Consider the following 21,049-nt stretch of genomic DNA (forward strand, 5'->3'; position numbering starts at 1 on the left):
ACACCTCCAGTATTAGTGAGACACAGGACACAGAGCAGACACAGAGCATTATCAGTCTGGATGGTGGGGAGTGTTAAATGTATTAGCAGATTTAGATACACTAACCAATTGAAGCCAAACTCCAGCTCACACTTTATAATCAGTTACAGCGGTTTTTATTTTCCTTTTGGGATAAAGGTTTTGCATGAATAAATAAAAGCTGATCATTGTAATCACTCCTGCCAGCTTAAAGTGGTTTGTCTCATCCATGTAAATTGATACACTCTACTAGAGAGCTTGAACTTTTGAAAACAACAGACTTGCTGGCTAGATCATCAGAAGAAAAAAACCTAAAAAAAGAAACTAATGCAGCCATCACATCTAAGAATTGGTAAGATGCAATATAATATGTTTGGTTTGGGGTTTAATACCACTTTAAGCTGCACTCTGTACAATAAATGTTTGCTTTTGGGGTTAATATTGCTCAAAAAATACTGTTTTCATAGACTATACAAGTGCACTAAATTGATGTTTTACATGTGGCTGCAGTTCTTGATTGTTTCTAAATTGTTTTATAAGGTAACTTGTAGTTCAAGATGACCGGTCCTTACTGGCTCTGACAATTATAAATTGTCAGCTGTTGCTTCTAAGAAGTATTGGAAAATGCCCCCCAAACAGTCATAAGATAGAACACAGCTTTTTTTAGAATGCTGAATACCTACAGAATATTGAATTGAGCAAATCAGAAATCATTTATGTTTCACATTAAAGCTTGCATATAACAAGTGATTAAAAAGAAAAAAAACATGATTTTCACAATCTGCAAACCTAAATGCCACACAAAATGAATGCACATGTTCTGCTGCTTGTCTAAAATAAAGGGTAGGTCCATCAAAATCTGATATATCAGTTACAAGTGAATGGAGTTGGCTTTTTATATCTCTTGGGAACGCTAATAGAGAGCTCTGCTTTCTTGAGTTTCCTTCTGAGTATGAAAAATCCACCAGGGAGACCGAGACCCCCTAAAGGCAGTGGCAGGTGGGAGGAACAACAAACAAAGACAAACAAAGACTTCACTACTGTCCCCAAGAAATATCCAAGCACCAGAATAAAAAAAACAAACTATCCTTAAAGTGTATGTAAAGCCTTGTTAAAATGTTTTTTATTAGTTTTGGATGGAATGGGGAAGGGTTAAGACCCCTTCCAGTTTTTTTTTTTTTTTGCTGTCTGTGTACGATTGGATACATTTTTGTTCACTTCCTGTTCCATGGGTGCAACAGGAAGTTAGAGGAGGAAATTTCTTCAAAGTAGGGGGACATTCTATTTTATGCTCACTTTACACATTACACTCTGTACAATCAACTTTAGGTTTACTACAACTATGTGATATGAGGACCTATCAGACATGGCCCTCCACTACATAGTTGTTGCCAGATCTAAAGGAGATTGTAACATACATTGTGGGTTTTAGCCTGCTGTCGCCATAACAGATGTTCTTTTTTGGGAGTGTGACAGCACTGTACAGTGTGAAAAGGGTTTTGTATCATCCAGGGTTCTCACCCAGGAAAGTTTAGGGGCTCCAGAGTGCTTGCCTTATACAGAAGAAACTGGTTTTTCATTTTCCTCAGAGGTTGTAAAACCTAGTTTGGAACCTGGAGTCCAGAGGCTTCATAGAGACCTGTAAGCAATGAAATCTCCAAAACCTGGACCCAAAATTGAAGACTTCATCCCTCCCAAGTCTCTACAAAGCCTCCAGACTCCAGGTCCAAAACTCTAGGTTTTAATAACTTCTGATGAAACTGAAAAAAAAAGTTTTCTCTGAAACAGACAAGAACCCTAGAGCCCCTCAACCTGCCTGGATGAAAATCATTATTGACACAAAACCCTTTCCACACTGCAGGGCACGGCACTGTCACCGAAGATTTTCCCTCCTGTTCCTGTGACAACAATTTTGAGTGTGCCTTCACTTTCTGTACCAGAGAAAAAGGATGTTAAGATCAACAGATGGGTAAATCTCCCCAAAAGACAGCAATAAAAACATGGCAAAGGTTCTAAGCCTTTCACAGCTTTGCAAAGCTAAATTAAAAGGTTTTGGCTTTGCGTACACATTAAATATCAGTTGTGGCAGGCTTGTACCTTTTAATGATGATTGCAGCGAAATATCAGAATGTAACGGATATTCCAAACTGGTAATAAAATACAAGAAATAACTACCTAGCAGCATATGGATTTGAGTTTTTTTTTAGTTTTCTATAAAATACTTTCAACCATTGTCATTCTCTGAAAACGGATCATTTCTCGGTCTCTAACCTCTAACAAATACATTACAAGGAATGGGAAAAGATTCTACATTCTATGTCATGAAGTACATTTTTGTTTTGATTTTGATTTTTTTTTATTTGTGTTTGATGACTATTCAATTACTTTTGGGCACTTTTAGAACAATGGCACTTCATGTTTCTGGTTTCATTTTTAGGCACAATGTGACAGCGTTAACCTTGTTAGTCCTTCACGGTGCATCTTGTAGAGCAGTTTGAACTCGGCAGGTAATTGGTGTGACTCCTGCCATTTTGTGGTGAATTTTGTTCCTTTTTTGTCATAGTAATGGTACGGTAGATCCTTCCCGCTGTTTGGGTCCCACCCAAAGGGCCAAAATCCATAGAGGTGTATTTCGTCACAGATAGATGAGGCCAGTGTATACATCAGGATACCGGTGCTCAGTCTTTTAGGTGATAAATGTTTGTTTTTCCAATACCTACAGAAAGGAAAAAAAATGTTAGATGTAGATTTCTAGCTCTAAATTAGTTATATATTTTGATGGCAGAATCCAAAAGCACAAGAGACCTTATAAAAAACTAACTTACCAAAAACTAACATTTAGATTAGACAAAATTTTGCGGTTTGCACTCTTGTTTTCCAGAATTTAGGTTCTTAGTTCTACTGTAAACCTTCCACAGTCACTATCTGTTTGGAATGCTTGGTTCCATTCTAACCAAAGAATATTATCTGTATGGAGTGCTTGGTTCTATTCCCACCAAGGACTCTATACATATGGAGTGTTTGGGTCTGTGTTAACCAAGGATACTACTGTATGTGTGCTTAGGTTCTATTCTCATATAAGATGCTATCTATATGAAGTGCTTTGTTCTATTCACAACAAGGACACTATCTGTATGGAGTGCTTGGTCCAATCCCAACAAGGACACTATCTGTATGGAGTGCTTGGTCCAATCCCAACAAGGACACTATCTGTATGGAGTGCTTGGTTCTATTCCCAACAAGGACACTATCTGTATGGAGTGCTTGGTTCTATTTTTACATAGGATACTATCTGTATGGAGTGCTCGGTTCTATTCCCAACAAGGACACTATCTGTATGGAGTGCTTGGTTCTATTCCCAACAAGGACACTGTCTGTATGGAGTGCTTTGTTCTATTCCCAACAAGGACACTATCTGTATGGAGTGCTTGGTTCTATTTTCACATAGGATACTATCTGTTTGGAGTGCTCGGTTCTGTTTCCACATAGGATACTATCTGTTTGGAGTGCTTGGTTCTATTTTTACATAGGATACTATCTATATGGAGTGCTCAGTTCTATTTCCATATAGGATACTATCTGTATGGAGTGCTTGGTTCTATTCCCAACAAGGACACTATCTGTATGGAGTGCTTGGCTCTATTCCCAACAAGGACACTATCTGTATGGAGTGCTTTGTTCTATTTTCACATAGGATACTATCTGTTTGGAGTGCTCGGTTCTGTTTCCACATAGGATACTATCTGTTTGGAGTGCTTGGTTTTATTTGTTACATAGGATACCATCTGTTTGGAGTGCTTGGTTCTATTTTTTACATAGGATACTATCTATATGGAGTGCTCAGTTCTATTTCCATATAGGATACTATCTGTATGGAATGCTTGGTTCTATTTCCACATAGGATACTATCTGTTTGGAATGCTTGGTTCTATTTCCACATAGGATACTATCTGTTTGGAGTGCTCGGTTCTATTTCCACATAGGATACTATCTGTTTGGAGTGCTCGGTTCTATTTCCACATAGGATACTATCTATATGGATGATTGGTTCCTTTTCTAAAAGGACAATATCTGAACAGAGTGCTTGATTCTATTCTGACCTAGGACGCCATCTTCATGCAGTACTTCGTCCTTTTCCCACCAACAACACTATCTGCATCTTTTTAATATGGTTCTAGGTTCTTTTGCCACAAAGGACATTATCTCCATGGGGTGCTTGGTTCTGTTTCCATGAAGGAAGATGTCTGCATTCAGTGCTTGTTTCTTCTCCCACCAAGGACACTATCTGTATGGGGTATCTGATTGGATATATTCTCACCAAGGAAAATACCTGCATATAGTGCTTGTTTTATTGCTACTAGGGACACTTTTCTGCATGTACAGCTTTATTCTCTTCTCACAATATCTGCATGTGATTCTTGTTTTTTTCTGACCAAGGACACTAGGTGCATGGGATGCTTGATCCTTTTCCTACAAAGGTCACTATCTGCATGGGGGGCTTGGTTCTATTCTCACCAATGGCACTATCTGCATTGAGTGCTTGAGTGTATTATCACCAAGGAAACTATCTACATGGATTGCTTGGTTCTATTCCTACAAAGGACACTATGTGCATGGGGCGCTTGGTCCTTTTCTTACCATGGACATAATCTGCACAGAGTGCTTGTCCCTATTCCTACCAAGGACACTACATGCATGTGGTGTTTGGTTCTTTTCCCCCCAATGACTATCTTCATGCAATGTTTTAATTTTCTTTTCATCACACTAACTGTGGTGCTCGGTTTTATTGCCATCAAGGGCACTTTCTGCATATGGAGCTTTATTTTATTCTGACTAAGAACACTATCTGCATGTGGTGCTTTGTTCTGTTCTGACTAAGGACACTAAGTTCATGTGATACTTGGTTCTATTCTGGAACTATCTATAAATGGACTCTGGCAAGATCAACTATGTTGCATTAAAAAACGTTCTAAATATTAACCGCTGTAAAACAGTGTAAATACTTCTCCAGCGAGCAGCAAGTCCTCACTTCACTCTCTTACAAAGCTACAGCCTCCGACAGAATCTTTAGCATCTGACGCTTCCAGTTGTGTTAAAGATCTGCACCCCCCACTGCGAGCTATAATTCCATCCACTAGCCCCTATGACTCTACACAACACATGACTGATGTAGGGCCTGGTGGGAAGAACCACAGTTCAAAGCAGAGTTCCAGGGAGGTGACACACTTGGAAGTGTGTTGGATGCAGAAGAAAAAGTTCTTCAAGCTTGGAGGAGCAGACAGCAGGACAGGTGAAGATTAAATGTTTTCTTGGCTTTTTAATTCTCTTTATGAAACACTGCTTGTAGTGTGATTCCATCTTTTTATTGGGCAAAGTTGGGATAGGCTGACGGTCTGGCTAATATGTAAGCTACCATATTACGGGACAAAACATGGAAATTCCAGTAGAGAAAAGAGTGCATAGAAAGGTTGGATTACATGTCCCCATTATCTTAGTAACTGGTGCAATTTGTTTTAGGCATGGGCATGGTTTATATAATCTGGGGTTAATTTGTTGTGCACTTTGGTGGCAGCCTACTCCATCCAGACAGATCCACTACTGGGCTGCTAAATACTTAAATACTGTATTTTTATGTACTTTAATAGTTTTAGGCAGTACTGCCCTTCCAGTAGCCCATCAGTCTGTGATGGAGTAGGTCTATGGCCCGTTTGCTTTGTGATATACTATTTGAGATATGTGTCACTAAGGACGAATTAGGTGTGCTTTGTTAGTTTCTGTCCGTACCTTTTATGACAATGTTGTCATATTTAGTGGGAGTATCGTGGGGGGTGTTTTTTCAGCATTGATACCAATTATATGTTTTTTCTATTTGTTTCAATAAATACTTTGATCTAACCACGTGGTCCCATGGAGGTACAGTGGGGATTGAAAGTTTGGGCACCCCAGCTAAAAATTTGTATTAATGTGCATAAAGAAGCCAAGGAAAGATGGAAAAATCTCCAAAAGGAATCAAATTACAGATTAGACATTCTTATAATATGTCAACAAAAGTTCGATTTTATTTCCATCATTTACACTTTCAAAATAACAGAAAACAAAAAAATGGCATCTGCAAAAGTTTGGGCACCCTGCAGAATTTATAGCATGCACTGCCCCCTTTGCAAAGCTGAGACCTGCCAGTGTCATGGATTGTTCTCAATCATCGTCTGGGAAGACCAGGTGATGTCAATCTCAAAGGTTTTAAATGCCCAGACTCATCTGACCTTGCCCCAACAATCAGCACCATGGGTTCTTCTAAGCAGTTGTCTAGAAAACTGAAACTGAAAATAGTTGACGCTCACAAAGCTGGAGAAGGCTATAAGAAGATAGCAAAGTGTTTTCAGATGTCAATATCCTCTGTTCGGAATGTAATTAAGAAATGGCAGTCATCAGGAACAGTGGAAGTTAAAGCAAGATCTGGAAGACCAAGAAAAATATCAGACAGAACAGCTCGCAGGATTTTAGCTGGGGTGCCCAAACTTTCGATCCCCACTGTAACCTCATTTTGGACTTTCTAGTTTAATTCTTGTATTATAAGTCCCCATCAATCCTACAAATATGTAGGGAAATCACAGACTAGTAATACACGTCATTAGACATTTTAGCTCAACCCATGGGGCAATCTATCTGCTATGGTTCTGGACAATACTGAGGACCAAGAGGAGGAACAAAGACTGTGCAGTACCCTGCTCTTTAGTCCAATACTCTTCTTCTATAAAAGACCTAATTTGATGTGCCATCAGCTGTTCTTATATGATATTTTATAACCAACGTCAACCATTTTGGCATTCCCTGCTATGGTTTCCTCAAGCCATGGCAAGAAAGACTCAATAAAGGTCGAGCAATGAAATTAAGAGCCACTATGTGAAAGGACTATAAAAACGTAATAGATGGATTGTTGTAATAAAAACTGGCAAATCTGATTTGGAAGGCTTACACATCTTGATGAAATGCCAAATCTTATTTAAAGACTGCAGCTAGAATCTGACAATGGTTAAGCAGTGTATGGCGATATAATTGGAGATTATTAATGTGTCACATAGCGGTTTGTCAGTTTGAAGTGTATATGGAGATATCAAAGAAACTATAGGTGTCAGACATTATTGCTGTGTTCACAGAAAGCTCTTATGAGCAATAAAACATATATTTAAAGGGGGAGAATATCTTGTTTGTATGGGATTTTGGTCTTTAAATGTGCCTCAAAATACATGGATAGAGAAGGGCAAAAAATCATATATCAGTTTCAATATCACACACGTAGTTTTATAGCACCAGAGATGTATTGAAATGCTACTGAAGACAGAATGCTGCAATGTACGATTCCCTAAAAGTCTAAGCTGTCTTAAAGCTAAACTACACTTCAAGTGGAACTAAGCTGTACCTGAGCGCCAACAATCAAGAACGCTATTTAATTAATTTTTAACCACTTGACCTCCGAAACGTTTTACCCCATTCATGACCAGGGCATTTTTTGCTATTCAGCACTGCACTACTTTAACTGGGAATTGCATGGTCATGCAATACTGTACCCAAATTAAATTTATATCATTCTTATCACACAAATAGAACTTTCTTTTGGTGGTATTTGATCACCACTGGGTTTTTAGTTTTTTATTATATAAACGAAAAAACACTGAAAATTTTTTAAAAAAAACCCAATATTTTCTACTTTCCCCAAAAAAGAAAAAATTCTAATTTTTTCATTCATTTAGGCCAAAATGTTTTGTGCTACATGTCTTTGGTAAAAAAAAATCCCAATAGGAGTATACTAATTGGTTTGTGTGCAAGTTATAGCGTCTATAAACTATGGCAGGACTTGAAATTTCCACTCGTCTGCTCGCCAATGGCGAGTGGAAATTATGGTGGGGACGAATGTGTCCCCCAGGGGCGTATTTGCTGCGAGGCAAACAAGACGTTTGCCTAGAACGGCACTTTTTAGGGGGGCGGTGCACCGGCAACGCCGCCCCCCCCTCTTCCCACGGAAGGGACACTTAGTACAGGGGTGGGCTGCTGTGTCTTACCTGGGTCCGCGACTCCGTGTCCCAGTCCCGCGTCGATCCGGTCCACGAGGCGCTGCTGGATGAGGGGTAGGGAGGTTGTCAGTGGGTCCTGTGTCTTAATTTCCCTGGATCACGATATGTGGGCGGGATGATATGCCGCCCCTATTATCTTGCCACACCCCCGAGATAACTCAACAGCCTATGGCAGCTTGTCCCTCCCTCTGCAAGCTCCGCCTCCTTGCTGATAATTGGCCGACGGAACTGTAGCTCAGGAAAGGCACACACGCGGCCAATCACCGGCGAGGAGGCGGAGCTTGGAGAGGAGGAGCTGAGCAGCAGCGTTAAGATCAAAGAAGTGAGGGAGCAGGCGATGCAAGTGAACAGGAGAGCGTCCGGAGAAGGAAGACAGTTGACCAGTAAGTGTCTGTGCTGTGCAGATGGTGCTGCTGCTGCAGCCAGGTATGCTGGCTGTGGATGGGAGAGGGAGGGAGCGAGCCCAGGCTGGAGCAGGGGTCAGCAAGGTAAATATCATTGGTGTCAGTGGGAGGAATAGTGCCCCATCATTGGTGTCACTGATATCAATGATGGGGCAATATTCCTCCCACTAACACCAATGATGGGGCACTATTTCCCCCCCACTGACACCAATGATGGGGCACTATTCCTCCCCCCACTGAAACCAACGATGGGGCACTATTCCTCCTCCCACTGACACCAACGATGGTGCACTATTCCTCCCCCCACTGTCACCAACGATGGGGCAGTATTCCTCACCCCACTAACAACAATGATGGGACACTATTCCCCCCCCCCACTGACACCAATGATGGGGCACTATCCCCTCCCCCCCACTGACACCAATGATGGGGCACTATTCCCTCCCCCCACTGACACCAATGATGGGTCACTATCCCCCCCCCCACTGACACCAATGATGGGTCACTATCCCCCCCCCACTGACACCAATGATGGGGCACTATTTCCCCCCCACACTGCCACCAATGATATACATGTGTCTGTGTATGTATGTACAGTTGCAAGAAAAAGTATGTGAACCCCTTGGGATTACGTGGAGTTTTGCATGAATTGAGCATAAAATATGCTCTGAACGTCATCTAAGTCACAACAATAGAAGAGCACAGTCTGCTGAACATAATACTACACAAACATTAGATGTTGCCATGGTTTAATTTCACATAACATGTAAACATTCACAGTGCAGGGAGGAAAAAGTATGTGAGGCCCTAGCTTAATGACTTCTCCCAGAGCTAATTGGAGCCAGGAGTGAGCCAACCTTGACTCCAATCAGTGTGATGATATTGGATGTGTTGCTGACAGCTGTCCTGCCCTTAAAAAACACACACCTATTTTGGGTTTACTGGTTTCAAGAAGCACTGTCTGATGTGAACCATGCCTTGCAGAAAAGAGCTCTCAGAAGACCTACGATCAAGAATTGTTGACTTGCATGAAGCTGGAAAGGGTTACAAAAGTATCTCCAAAAGCCTTGATGTTCATGTGTCCATGATAAGACAGACTGTCTACAAATGGAGAAAGTTTAGCACTGTTGCTACTCTCCCTAGGCATGGTCGTCCTGTAAAAATGACTGCAAGAGCACAGCGCAGAATGCTGCATGAGGTAAAGAAGAATCCCAGAGTGTCAGCTAAAGACCTACAGAAATCTCTGGCACATGCTAACATTTTTGTTGACACATCTACAATAAGGAAAACATTAAACAAGAATGGAGTACATGGGAGGACACCACGGAGGAAGCCATTGCTGCCCAAAAAGAATATTGCAGCACGTTTGAAGTTTGCAAAAGAGCACCTGGATGTTCCACAGCACTACTGGCAAAATATACTGTGGACAGATGAAACCAAGATTGAGTTGTTTGGGAAGAACACACAACACTATGTGTGGAGAAAAAAAGGCACAGCACACCAACATCAAAACCTCATCCTCACTGTAAAACATGGCGGAGGGAGCATCATGGTTTGGGGCTGCTTTGCTGCCTCAGGGCCTGGACGGATTGTTGTCATTGATGGGAAAATGAATTCCAGAGTTTATCAAGACATTTTGCAGGAAAACGTACGACCATCTGTCCGCCAACTGAAGCTCCGCAGAGGATGGGTGATGCAACAGGACAATGACCCAAAGCATACAAGTAATTCAACAAAACAATGGCTGCAACAGCACCGAATACGCCTTCTGGAGTGGCCCAGTCAGAGTCCTGACCTCAACCCGATTGAAATGCTGTGGCATGACCTTAAGAGAGCGATTCACACCAGACATCCCAAGAATATTGCTACACTGAAACAGTTTTGTGAAGAGGAGTGGTCCAAAATTACTCCAGATCAGGTCTGATCTGCAACTACAGGAAACGTTTGGTTGAGGTTATTGCTGCCAAAGGAGGGTCAACCAGTTATTAAGTCCAAAGGTTCACATACTTTTTCCCAGGGTGGATTTGATTTAAATCAAACTGATTTAAATCACTAGTCAGTAAGGCTTGATTTAAATCCTAGTTTTCTACATAAAGACTAATTCTTGCTGGTATAACTTTAATATGCAAGTAGATGAAGATTTTTAGAATAACAACTTTTCATATTAGTTTTTTTATCCCCAGTTTAATAGGTTAATCATTCATATTTGGACAACTTTTCTGTTGTACTTAGGAAGGAGAAAAATAATCATTACCTTAATAATAACAATTTAAATAGATTTATTCAACTGAAACAACAACATTCCAGCATATGTGATTTGCTTAAACATCCATGTTTGTTAACTAATTTGGCTAAACAAAATATATATATTTTAAGAAACTTAGACTGTCAGCCCCTCCCTCCTCACACTTAGTTTCACTTTCTTCTTGTGCAGATCTATTCCACTCCAAACAATCAGAAAAATATTGTTTCTATTCTATTCACTGAACTTCTTGAAACTTAGCAGTGAAGGGGTTGATTCTGTATTCATAGGTTTGTAGAAGTTAGGATGAAGGTCTTTTTCTTAACTCTGTTCATGTTATAACATTTTTGCTGTGAAGAAGAGGCATGTGATCTCCGCTGAGTCAAATTCAGTTTTGAGAACTGCAAAAGTAAACCAAACATCTGTGATAATATCTTGTAGGCAGAGAAACTGCCCAATAATCTTACAAAAACCTCTGGAAGAGCATGACATTGTGAATGGATTCATGGAATTTATTTACCAAAAAAATTAAACATATACAGCCTTATTCTACATAATTAAAAAACTAATCTTTATTTCATGATGGAATAACCTTTGGATGGTAATATATTTTCCTCAAAAAGCATTTTATTAAAAAAAATCAGATTTAAATCAAAAAAATCCGATTTAAATCAAAGAAAATCCGATTTTTAAAAAAAAATCATTGATTTTTATCCACCCTGCTTTTTCCTCCCTGCACTGTGAATGTTTACATGTTATGTGCAATTAAACCATGGCAACATCTAATGTTTGTGTAGTATTATGTTCAGCAGACTGTGTTCTTCTATTGTTGTGACTTAGATGACGTTCAGAGCACATTTTATGCCCAATTCATGCAAAACTCCATGTAATCCCAAGGGGTTCACATACTTTTTCTTGCAACTGTACATTAGTCTGTGTGTGTGTGTGTGTGTGTACATGTGTCTGTGCGTGTGTATTTCTGTGTATGTACATGTATCTGTGTGTATGTGTTTGTATGTGGCTGTGTGTGTATACATGTGTCTGTATGTGTGTGTGCACATGTGTCTCTGTGCGTTTGTGTTCATGTGTCTCTGTGTGTGTATTTGTGTATGTACGTGTGTGTGTACAGGTGTATCTGTTTGTGTGTGTTTGTTGGTGGCGAGTAACTCTTAAGGCCTGGCTAGTAGCTCAGGACTTGAAATTCTAAGCCCTGCACTATGGTATATGTTGGAATTTTAGCAGCTATGGAGCTACACTGGTAATGGTGGTGAAAAGTGACTTATAGTGGGTATGTCATAAGGTGGCGGGCAATCTGGCTCTAACAAACACTATTTTTGAAGGTCACTAACTGACACTGATGTAGCTGATACTAATACAGTGATAATATTGTACATTGACACTGCACTAATGAGACTAGCTGGGAAGGGGTTAACATCTAGGGGCAATCAAGGGATTAACTGTGTGCCAAACTATGTGTAATGTGTGCTTCTTTTACTTTACTTTACTGTCTGGCTGTTTTTTCTCTCTGCTTTGCAGGGAGAAGAAACAGCCAGATCGCTGTTCTCTGTATTTTGCAAGCACAGAACACAGTGTGTGATTGGACAAAAAAGATTGGCTGATTTCAGCTGAAATAATTGGCTGAAATCAGCTGCCAAATTAATGCTCTGTCCAATCACAGCATGGGTTGGCAGGGGCACGTGCTCTAAAATCAGACGGTACTTGATCGTGCCTGTACCTGCTGCCCACTTGCATCATATTTACTGTGAGCAGTTGGCAGGAGGTTAATATTCAAAGCAAACTCACCCATCCATCCATTTCTATTCTGTTGAGAAATCATTTTGGAACAACCCCCTATCATTTCCAGCCGTGGCTGTCTTGAGTAAGTGTAGGTTCACATATGTGCAGCACAGCAGGCCATTCATTTCAGAGAGAGAAGTTCCTGGCCCTATTTTGAAAATGTGCCTGCACCATGCAGCTTCACACGCACAATGTTAGTTTTCCAATGCATCAAGGTACCATTAAGAATTAACGGCACCCCTGTGTGTCTGCTAAGCAGCAGCGCATTTTTCCTGCAGGTTAAGAACATGCTAAGAGCAGATGATTCATGTAGCATTTACTTCCTGGAATTACTCATGCCTTAGCTCAGGCATGCAGGCAAGAAGGTGTGCTTAGCTGAGAAAGCCCCTCCTCCTGAAAAAATATAAAAAAAGGCCTGAAATCAGTAAGCAATTGAAAAAAATATAAAAAACAAGTTATACATGGAGATCATATCCCCCCTTATGTATTATACATGGTGATCATATCCCCCCCCCTTATGTATTATACATGGAGATCATATCCCCCCTTATGTATTATACATGGAGATCATATCCTCCCTTATGTATTATACATGGAGATCATATCCCCCTTATGTATTATACATGGAGATCATATCCCCCCTTATGTATTATACATGGAGATCATATCCCCCCTTATGTATTATACATGGAGATCATATCCCCCCTTATGTATTATACATGGAGATCATATCCTCCCTTATGTAATATACATGGAGATCATATCCCCCCTTATGTATTATACATGGAGATCATATCCCCCCTTATGTATTTATACATGGTGATCATATCCCCCCTTATGTATTATACATGGAGATCATATCCCCCTTATGTATTATACATGGAGATCATATCCCCCCTTATGTATTATACATGGAGATCATATCCCCCTTATGTATTATACATGGAGATCATATCCCCCCTTATGTATTATACATGGAGATCATATCCCCCCTTATGTATTATACATGGAGATCATATCCCCCTTATGTATTATACATGGTGATCATATCCCCCTTATGTATTATACATGGAGATCATATCCCCCCTTATGTATTATACATGGAGATCATATCCCCCCTTATGTATTATACATGGTGATCATATCCCCCCTTATGTATTATACATGGAGATCATATCCCCCTTATGTATTATACATGGAGATCATATCCCCCCTTATGTATTATACATGGAGATCATATCCCCCCCTTATGTATTATACATGGAGATCATATCCCCCTTATGTATTATACATGGAGATCATATCCCCCCTTATGTATTATACATGGAGATCATATCCCCCCTTATGTATTATACATGGAGATCATATCCCCCTTATGTATTATACATGGAGATCATATCCCCCCTTATGTATTATACATGGAGATCATATCACCCCTTATGTATTATACATGGAGATCATATCCCCCCTTATGTATTATACATGGAGATCATATCCCCCTTATGTATTTTACATGGAGATCATATCCCCCTTATGTATTATACATAGAGATCATACCCCCCCTTATGTATTATACATGGTGATCATATCCCCCCTTATGTATTATACATGGTGATCATATCCCCCCTTATGTATTATACATTGAGATCATATCCCCCTTATGTATTATACATAGAGATCATATCCCCCCTTATGTATTATACATGGAGATCATATCCCCCCTTATGTATTATACATGGAGATCATATCCCCCTTATGTATTATACATGGAGATCATATCCCCCTTATGTATTATACATGGAGATCATATCCCCCCTTATGTATTATACATGGAGATCATATCCCCCCTTATGTATTATACATGGAGATCATATCCCCCCTTATGTATTATACATGGAGATCATATCCCCCCTTATGTATTATACATGGAGATCATATCCCCCTTATGTATTATACATGTAGATCATATCCCCCCTTATGTATTATACATGGTGATCATATCCCCCCCCCCTTATGTATTATACATGGAGATCATATCCCCCCTTATGTATTATACATGGAGATCATATCCTCCCTTATGTATTATACATGGAGATCATATCCCCCTTATGTATTATACATGGAGATCATATCCCCCCTTATGTATTATACATGGAGATCATATCCCCCCTTATGTATTATACATGGAGATCATATCCCCCCTTATGTATTATACATGGAGATCATATCCTCCCTTATGTAATATACATGGAGATCATATCCCCCCTTATGTATTATACATGGAGATCATATCCCCCTTATGTATTATACATGGAGATCATATCCCCCTTATGTATTATACATGGTGATCATATCCCCCTTATTTATTATACATGGAGATCATATCCCCCCTTATGTATTATACATGGAGATCATATCCCCCCTTATGTATTATACATGGTGATCATATCCCCCTTATGTATTATACATGGAGATCATATCCCCCCTTATGTATTATACATGGAGATCATATCCCCCCCTTATGTATTATACATGGAGATCATATCCCCCTTATGTATTATACATGGAGATCATATCCCCCCTTATGTATTATACATGGAGATCATATCCCCCCTTATGTATTATACATGGAGATCATATCCCCCTTATGTATTATACATGGAGATCATATCCCCCCTTATGTATTATACATGGAGATCATATCACCCCTTATGTATTATACATGGAGATCATATCCCCCCTTATGTATTATACATGGAGATCATATCCCCCTTATGTATTTACATGGAGATCATATCCCCCTTATGTATTATACATAGAGATCATATCCCCCCTTATGTATTATACATGGTGATCATATCCCCCCTTATGTATTATACATGGTGATCATATCCCCCCTTATGTATTATACATTGAGATCATATCCCCCTTATGTATTATACATAGAGATCATATCCCCCCTTATGTATTATACATGGAGATCATATCCCCCCTTATGTATTATACATGGAGATCATATCCCCCTTATGTATTATACATGGAGATCATATCCCCCCCCTTTATGTATTATACATGGAGATCATATCCCCCCTTATGTATTATACATGGAGATCATATCCCCCCTTATGTATTATACATGGAGATCATATCCCCCCTTATGTATTATACATGGAGATCATATCCCCCTTATGTATTATACATGGAGATCATATCCCCCCTTATGTATTATACATGGTAATCATTCCCCCCATTATGTATTATACATGGTGATCATATCCCCCTTATGTATTATATATGGAGATCATATCCCCCTTATGTATTATACATGGAGATCATATCCCCCCTTATGTATTATACATGGAGATCATATCCCCCCTTATGTATTATACATGGAGATCATATCCCCCCTTATGTATTATACATGCAGATCATATCCCCCCTTATGTATTATACATGCAGATCATATCCCCCCTTATGTATTATACATGGAGATCATATCCCCCCTTAATCTCCTCTTCTCACGAGAGAATACATTCAGTTCCTCTAATCTTTCCTCATAGCTGATCTCCTCCATGCCTCGTATCAGTTTGGTTGCCCTTCTCTGTACTTTCTCCAGTTCCCCAATGTTCTTTTTGTGAATTGGCACCCAAAACTGAACTGCATATTCCAGATGAGGTCTTACTAATGATTTGTACCGGGGTAATATGATATCTCTCTCTCTGGAGTCTATACCTCTTTTAATACAAGAGAGGATTTTGCTCGCTTTAGAAACCGCAGCTTGGCATTGCATGCCATTATTAAGCTTGTGATCTACCAGAACCCCCAGATCCTTCTTCACCATTGATTCCCCCAGTTGTACCCCCCCAGTATGTATGATGCATGCATATTCGTAGCCCCCAAGTGCAGAACCTTACATTTATCAACATTAAACTTCATTTGCCACATAGTTGCCCAATTATACAGAGCATTGAAGTTGGCTTGTAAATTGAAGACATCCTGTAAGGACGTTATTCCACGGCACAGCTTGGTGTCATCTGCAAAGACTGAAATGGGATTTCTAATCCCAGACCCGATATCGTTTATAAATATATTAAAAAGTAAGGGTCCCAACACTGAACCTTGGGGTACACCACTGACAACCCTAGAACCCTTTACAGGTATGTGCTTGCTTAAAAATTTTTTTATTCATGTGATAGGTTCTCTTAAATAAAAAAAAAAAAAAAAAAAAACAAGAATCATAACATAAAGCTATTCAGGTCCAACAACAAAATCCCGAAGCAGTTTATTTTGAGGTAGATCTTTGCAGCACTGTCTTCTTTATATCAAAGTTTCTCCATGTATGCCGCTACTGTTTTGCTCTCAGCATGCCACAGAAAGAACTCCATACTACCATAACGCCTGTGGACAACAGCAGCCAACTAATGTAATCAAGCCTAGGTTCACATCTACGCGTTTTGTGGTTGGCGTGTTTTTCCAGTATGTTTTGTGCTCCTGAACAAGTGAACACATTTTTCTCTTTTTGTAAGTTTACCGCTAGGGGGAGATATTTGTTGTCATGCAGGTGAAAAATGCAAAATGCAGCGGAAACGCATTTAAAGTTCATCAGATGCGTTTTTTAAGCGGTTCCAATAAATTCTATTGAACAAAAACCGCAAACTGCTTCAGTAAAAAAAGTCCCGAGGCCTGGTTCACGCTGATGTGATGCGGAAAATGCACAAGAATTGCTGCGTTTCCCACATTGTATCGCACTGCATAACAATGTTCCTGCGATCTGCTGTGTCAATTAAAATTTAAACGACACTCCAAAAGCAGGTCGCAGAATACGGTGCACTTGCCTGAATCAGTTCGCATGGATATGAACACCCATGCAATCCAATTCCAGTGTGGAAAAAAAAAAAGGTGCCTGCACTCTTTTCATGCAGATGTGGCGCGATTTGAGCCATACAAAATGATAGGCTCAAATCGCACGGAACAGAATTGCATGTAATTTGCGCAGGAATGTAGTGTGATTCCTGTGCGAATCACATGCGATATGACAGTGTGAACCAGGGCTTACTGTGATGGGAGTCACTTTGGGTGAGAGGCCCATGGAACACAGCCCCCTTTAGAGAGGTGGGGAGACCCCTGTCTCAGCTCCCCATATCCCTCTTATGTGTAAGTCACCCTGTGCCTGTTAGGGGCACAGGGTGGAATGTCCTGCTATTGTGTAGACATGTATAGGTGGGGGGTTGTTCATTGTTCACTGCCATGTGGCTGCATCCCATTGTTCTATTGTGTGTCTTGCTTGGGAGCAAACTATTACGGGATGTATGTGTTTGTGTATTGGCTTGGTGGGGGGTGTTTCCTGCAGCCTTTCCCCCTGATGGCACTGTCTGCTGATGTGTTTCCTGTTACTGAGTGTGTATTTCCCCGCCTTGTGTATATATCTGATATCTATGTTAAAAAAAAGCAGTCTATCTCCTGGAATCGTTCAAGACTGGTATGTCTCATCTTGTATGGTCAGCGGTGGTGTCCGTGGATCTGTGTTCGGACAGGGAAGCGGGAGTCTAACGGAAATACCCTAGTGTAGTCGGGGTCTGGTTCCGTTACATTTACCCTTTCCAAAAAACCGCACCGGCTAAAAACGCACAGATGTGAACGTGAACCATAGGAAATCATAGAAAATGGACTGTAGTGTGTTTCTGCAAACTGGAAAGTGCACAAGTGTAAACCTAGCCCAACAACTTTCTGCTGCCTGGCTTGCGGTGTGGAGCTCTCCCTAAGGTACTCTGTGTATAGATAACTGATTTATGTCTGAAACTGAATGCACGTGGAACTATGGATCATGACATTAGAAAGAGGCTGTTGGCAGGCAGAGAATCCACAAAACAATAAATCCTGTTCTGTAAATGATTACATTTGGGTAGGCTGCACTCATTTCCTGTATTTGCACCAATGCGCATGTCCACGCCGGTAATGCGTTTAGCATTGAAATTGCATTTTTTTTTTAGAATCTTGGCAAAAACACCTCTAAACCTTTTCTCGTCACATTAAAAGTGTGAGAAACGATTCTCAAGGTGTGAACACAATTAAAGGAACACAAAAGACTAAAAAGCTTTGTGCTCTTGGAAGCTATCTTGGGCAACTTAAGCAAAATCCTTGCCTGTAATCGTCAACAGGTTCAGCTTGTGACAGCCATTAACCTATCCACGTGTTATGTTTCCAAATACGTTTTCAAGATTGCATTTTTTTTTTACATAACAAAACACTTTTTACACATTAACAGTGAAATATTTTCTAGGTGCAAAGATTGATAAAACAAAACAATGAGCATGTTGACTGTTTTTTTTTTAAATTTGGGTTTGGCAGACACCAGAAAGCTGCAAAAAATACAATTTTATAAAATACACAGATACTAAGAGAAATCTGTTTGTAGTAATAACAGAATTCCATAATATTCTTACAATGTAGCAGATTAGATTTCAGGAACATTGATGGTTGTATGATGTAGATTAAATATATAAAAGATGAAAACATAGGGCTTGTTACTGTAGGCATTCAACACATTAAAGGGGCACCCCTCCCAAAGACAAACCCGTTACAATGGCCTCTGTCTACCTGTAAAATATTTTACTTTTAGGTCCTGGTCACACCTATCCGATTTTGAAATCGTGCGACTTCCAGTGAAGTTGCACGATTTCATAGTTGTAAGTCATTCCAACTTGAGGTGTGACTTGCAAGATATCTGCCCAGATATCTATGCAAGTTGGTGTGAAGTAGTGCATCGTTGTGGCTCCGACCAAGTCAGAATCGCACCGATATGACCGCTTTACTTGCAGACAATAGGGTGCAACTTGCCATGCGCGCATGGCAAATCACACAGCAAGTCACACCCGGTGTAATAAAAGGAAAAAAGAAGCGCCTCTAAGTGCAGCAGAACCACTTTAATAACTCACAAATGTAGAAAACACTCACATGGGGAAGAGGTAAAAACAAGCATGTATGCGATAAGTATCCAGTATGAGGAACGGCTGTATGCAAGTGTCTAACATCCGCGTCTGCGCCCAGAACAAGCGTGGTGACAGGAAGAAGACAGAGGAGAAAGCCGGCCGCCATGTACGTTCTCCCTAAGATGGCGTCTGGAACGCACACTGAGGCGTGACGTCGGCGTTGGCGTGATGACGTCAGGGACCAGCATTCATTGCGACACATTTCGGAGCATGCGCTGGCCTCTATTGGCGGAAGCGTGCTCCTTTGTCAAGCTGACAGCCAATAGAGGCCAGCGCATGCTCCGAAACGCATCGCAATGAATGCTGGTCCCTGACGTCATCATGCCAACGCCGACGTCACGCCTCAGCGTGCGTTCCAGACGCCATCTTAGGGAGAACGTACATGGCGGCCTGCTTTCTCCTCCGTCTTCCTCCTGTCACCACGCTTGTTCTGGGCGCAGACGTGGATGTCAGACACTTGCATACAGCCGTTCCTCATACTGGATACTTATCGCATACATGCTTGTTTTTACCTCTTCCACATGTGAGTGTTTTCTATATTTGTGAATTATTAAAGTGGTTCTGCTGCACTTAGAGGTGCTTCTTTTTTCCTTTTATTACACAGAGTCCTGCTACAGCACTATAGGAAGCCTGTCCAAAGTTCCCTACAGACCTTCTTACTTTAATCCACTTATATTACATTATAATTTATTGGACTTTATGGACTTTTTTGGGTACTTGGTGTTAGTGTTTGCGCTGATCATGCGCTGTGACCGGGGTGTTAAAGCAGATCTTCACTGCATCTGAGGACCACAAATCAAAGACGCTATTTAATTCATTTTTAATATGCAAAGCAAACTCCCCCATCCATCCATGTCTCCATGCTTTATTTTGCTGAGAAATCACTTTGAACCCCCCCCCAGTATTTGTGACAGTGGCCATTTTGAGTAAGAGCTAACCCCTAGCAATAATTGCTTGTAAAAATCTGACAGGCTGGTTGTACCCAAGTTGTTCAACCAATCAACTTGGGTACATTCATACATGGTTCAGATCTTGGCCGGTCCCTGGTGAACCTGCCAACATTTGTCCTGCCTATAACCGGCTTTACAGAGGCAGATGTCAGTTTGATTGGACGTTGCAGCTGGAGTGCAGAGCATGATGTAAACAATGTAACTGACTACAGTACTGAAATTGCAGAAACATCAGAAAGGGGGAGATTTAGGGCCGGTTCACACTATAGAAACGTAGTCCAGATGCGTTCTGTATGCATTTCCACATGCACGCTTTTGCCGCATTCTAGTGCGTTTTCGATGCGTTCCAGTGCATTTTTTATATATTTCAGATCATTTTTTCCTCTTTTTTTCTTCAATTTAAATAGGGACAGGTGTGTTCCAGTGCATTTTTTATGCATTTTGGTGCATTCCAGTGCACTACAGTGCATTTTTAATGCGTTTTACTGCATTCCAGTACAGTTCTGTACAGGAAACATGCAGCCTGTTGTACTTTTTTTTCTGCAACCTGGAACGCACTGGAACTGCAAGCACTGAT

At 40.5% G+C, this 21,049-nt stretch overlaps 1 protein-coding gene and 1 long non-coding RNA gene across 2 annotated transcripts in view; both read right to left on the reverse strand.

Moving 5' to 3' along the window:
* Nucleotides 1-707: 707 nt before the first annotated feature.
* The window catches only part of ST8SIA3 (ST8 alpha-N-acetyl-neuraminide alpha-2,8-sialyltransferase 3), a 69,498-nt gene continuing 49,156 nt past the window's right edge, over nt 708-21,049 (reverse strand). Inside the window, exon 4 of the mRNA XM_089690069.1 lies at nt 708-2,734. Within this exon, the coding sequence (XP_089546195.1) occupies nt 2,452-2,734 (283 nt within the window). The 3' untranslated portion in view covers nt 708-2,451. The remainder of the gene's footprint in view (nt 2,735-21,049) is intronic.
* LOC149451843 (uncharacterized) lies at nt 10,757-19,662 on the reverse strand. Its single transcript, XR_016314976.1, has 2 exons — nt 19,488-19,662; nt 10,757-11,137 (listed from the first exon to the last, which is right to left on the reverse strand). It is a non-coding gene; the product is annotated as an uncharacterized LOC149451843 (long non-coding RNA).

This window comes from Staurois parvus, unplaced genomic scaffold (genome assembly GCF_062004578.1).
Source record: "Staurois parvus isolate SC_StPar_1 unplaced genomic scaffold, SC_StPar_1.0 ptg000513l, whole genome shotgun sequence".
Lineage (NCBI taxonomy): Eukaryota > Metazoa > Chordata > Amphibia > Anura > Ranidae > Staurois > Staurois parvus.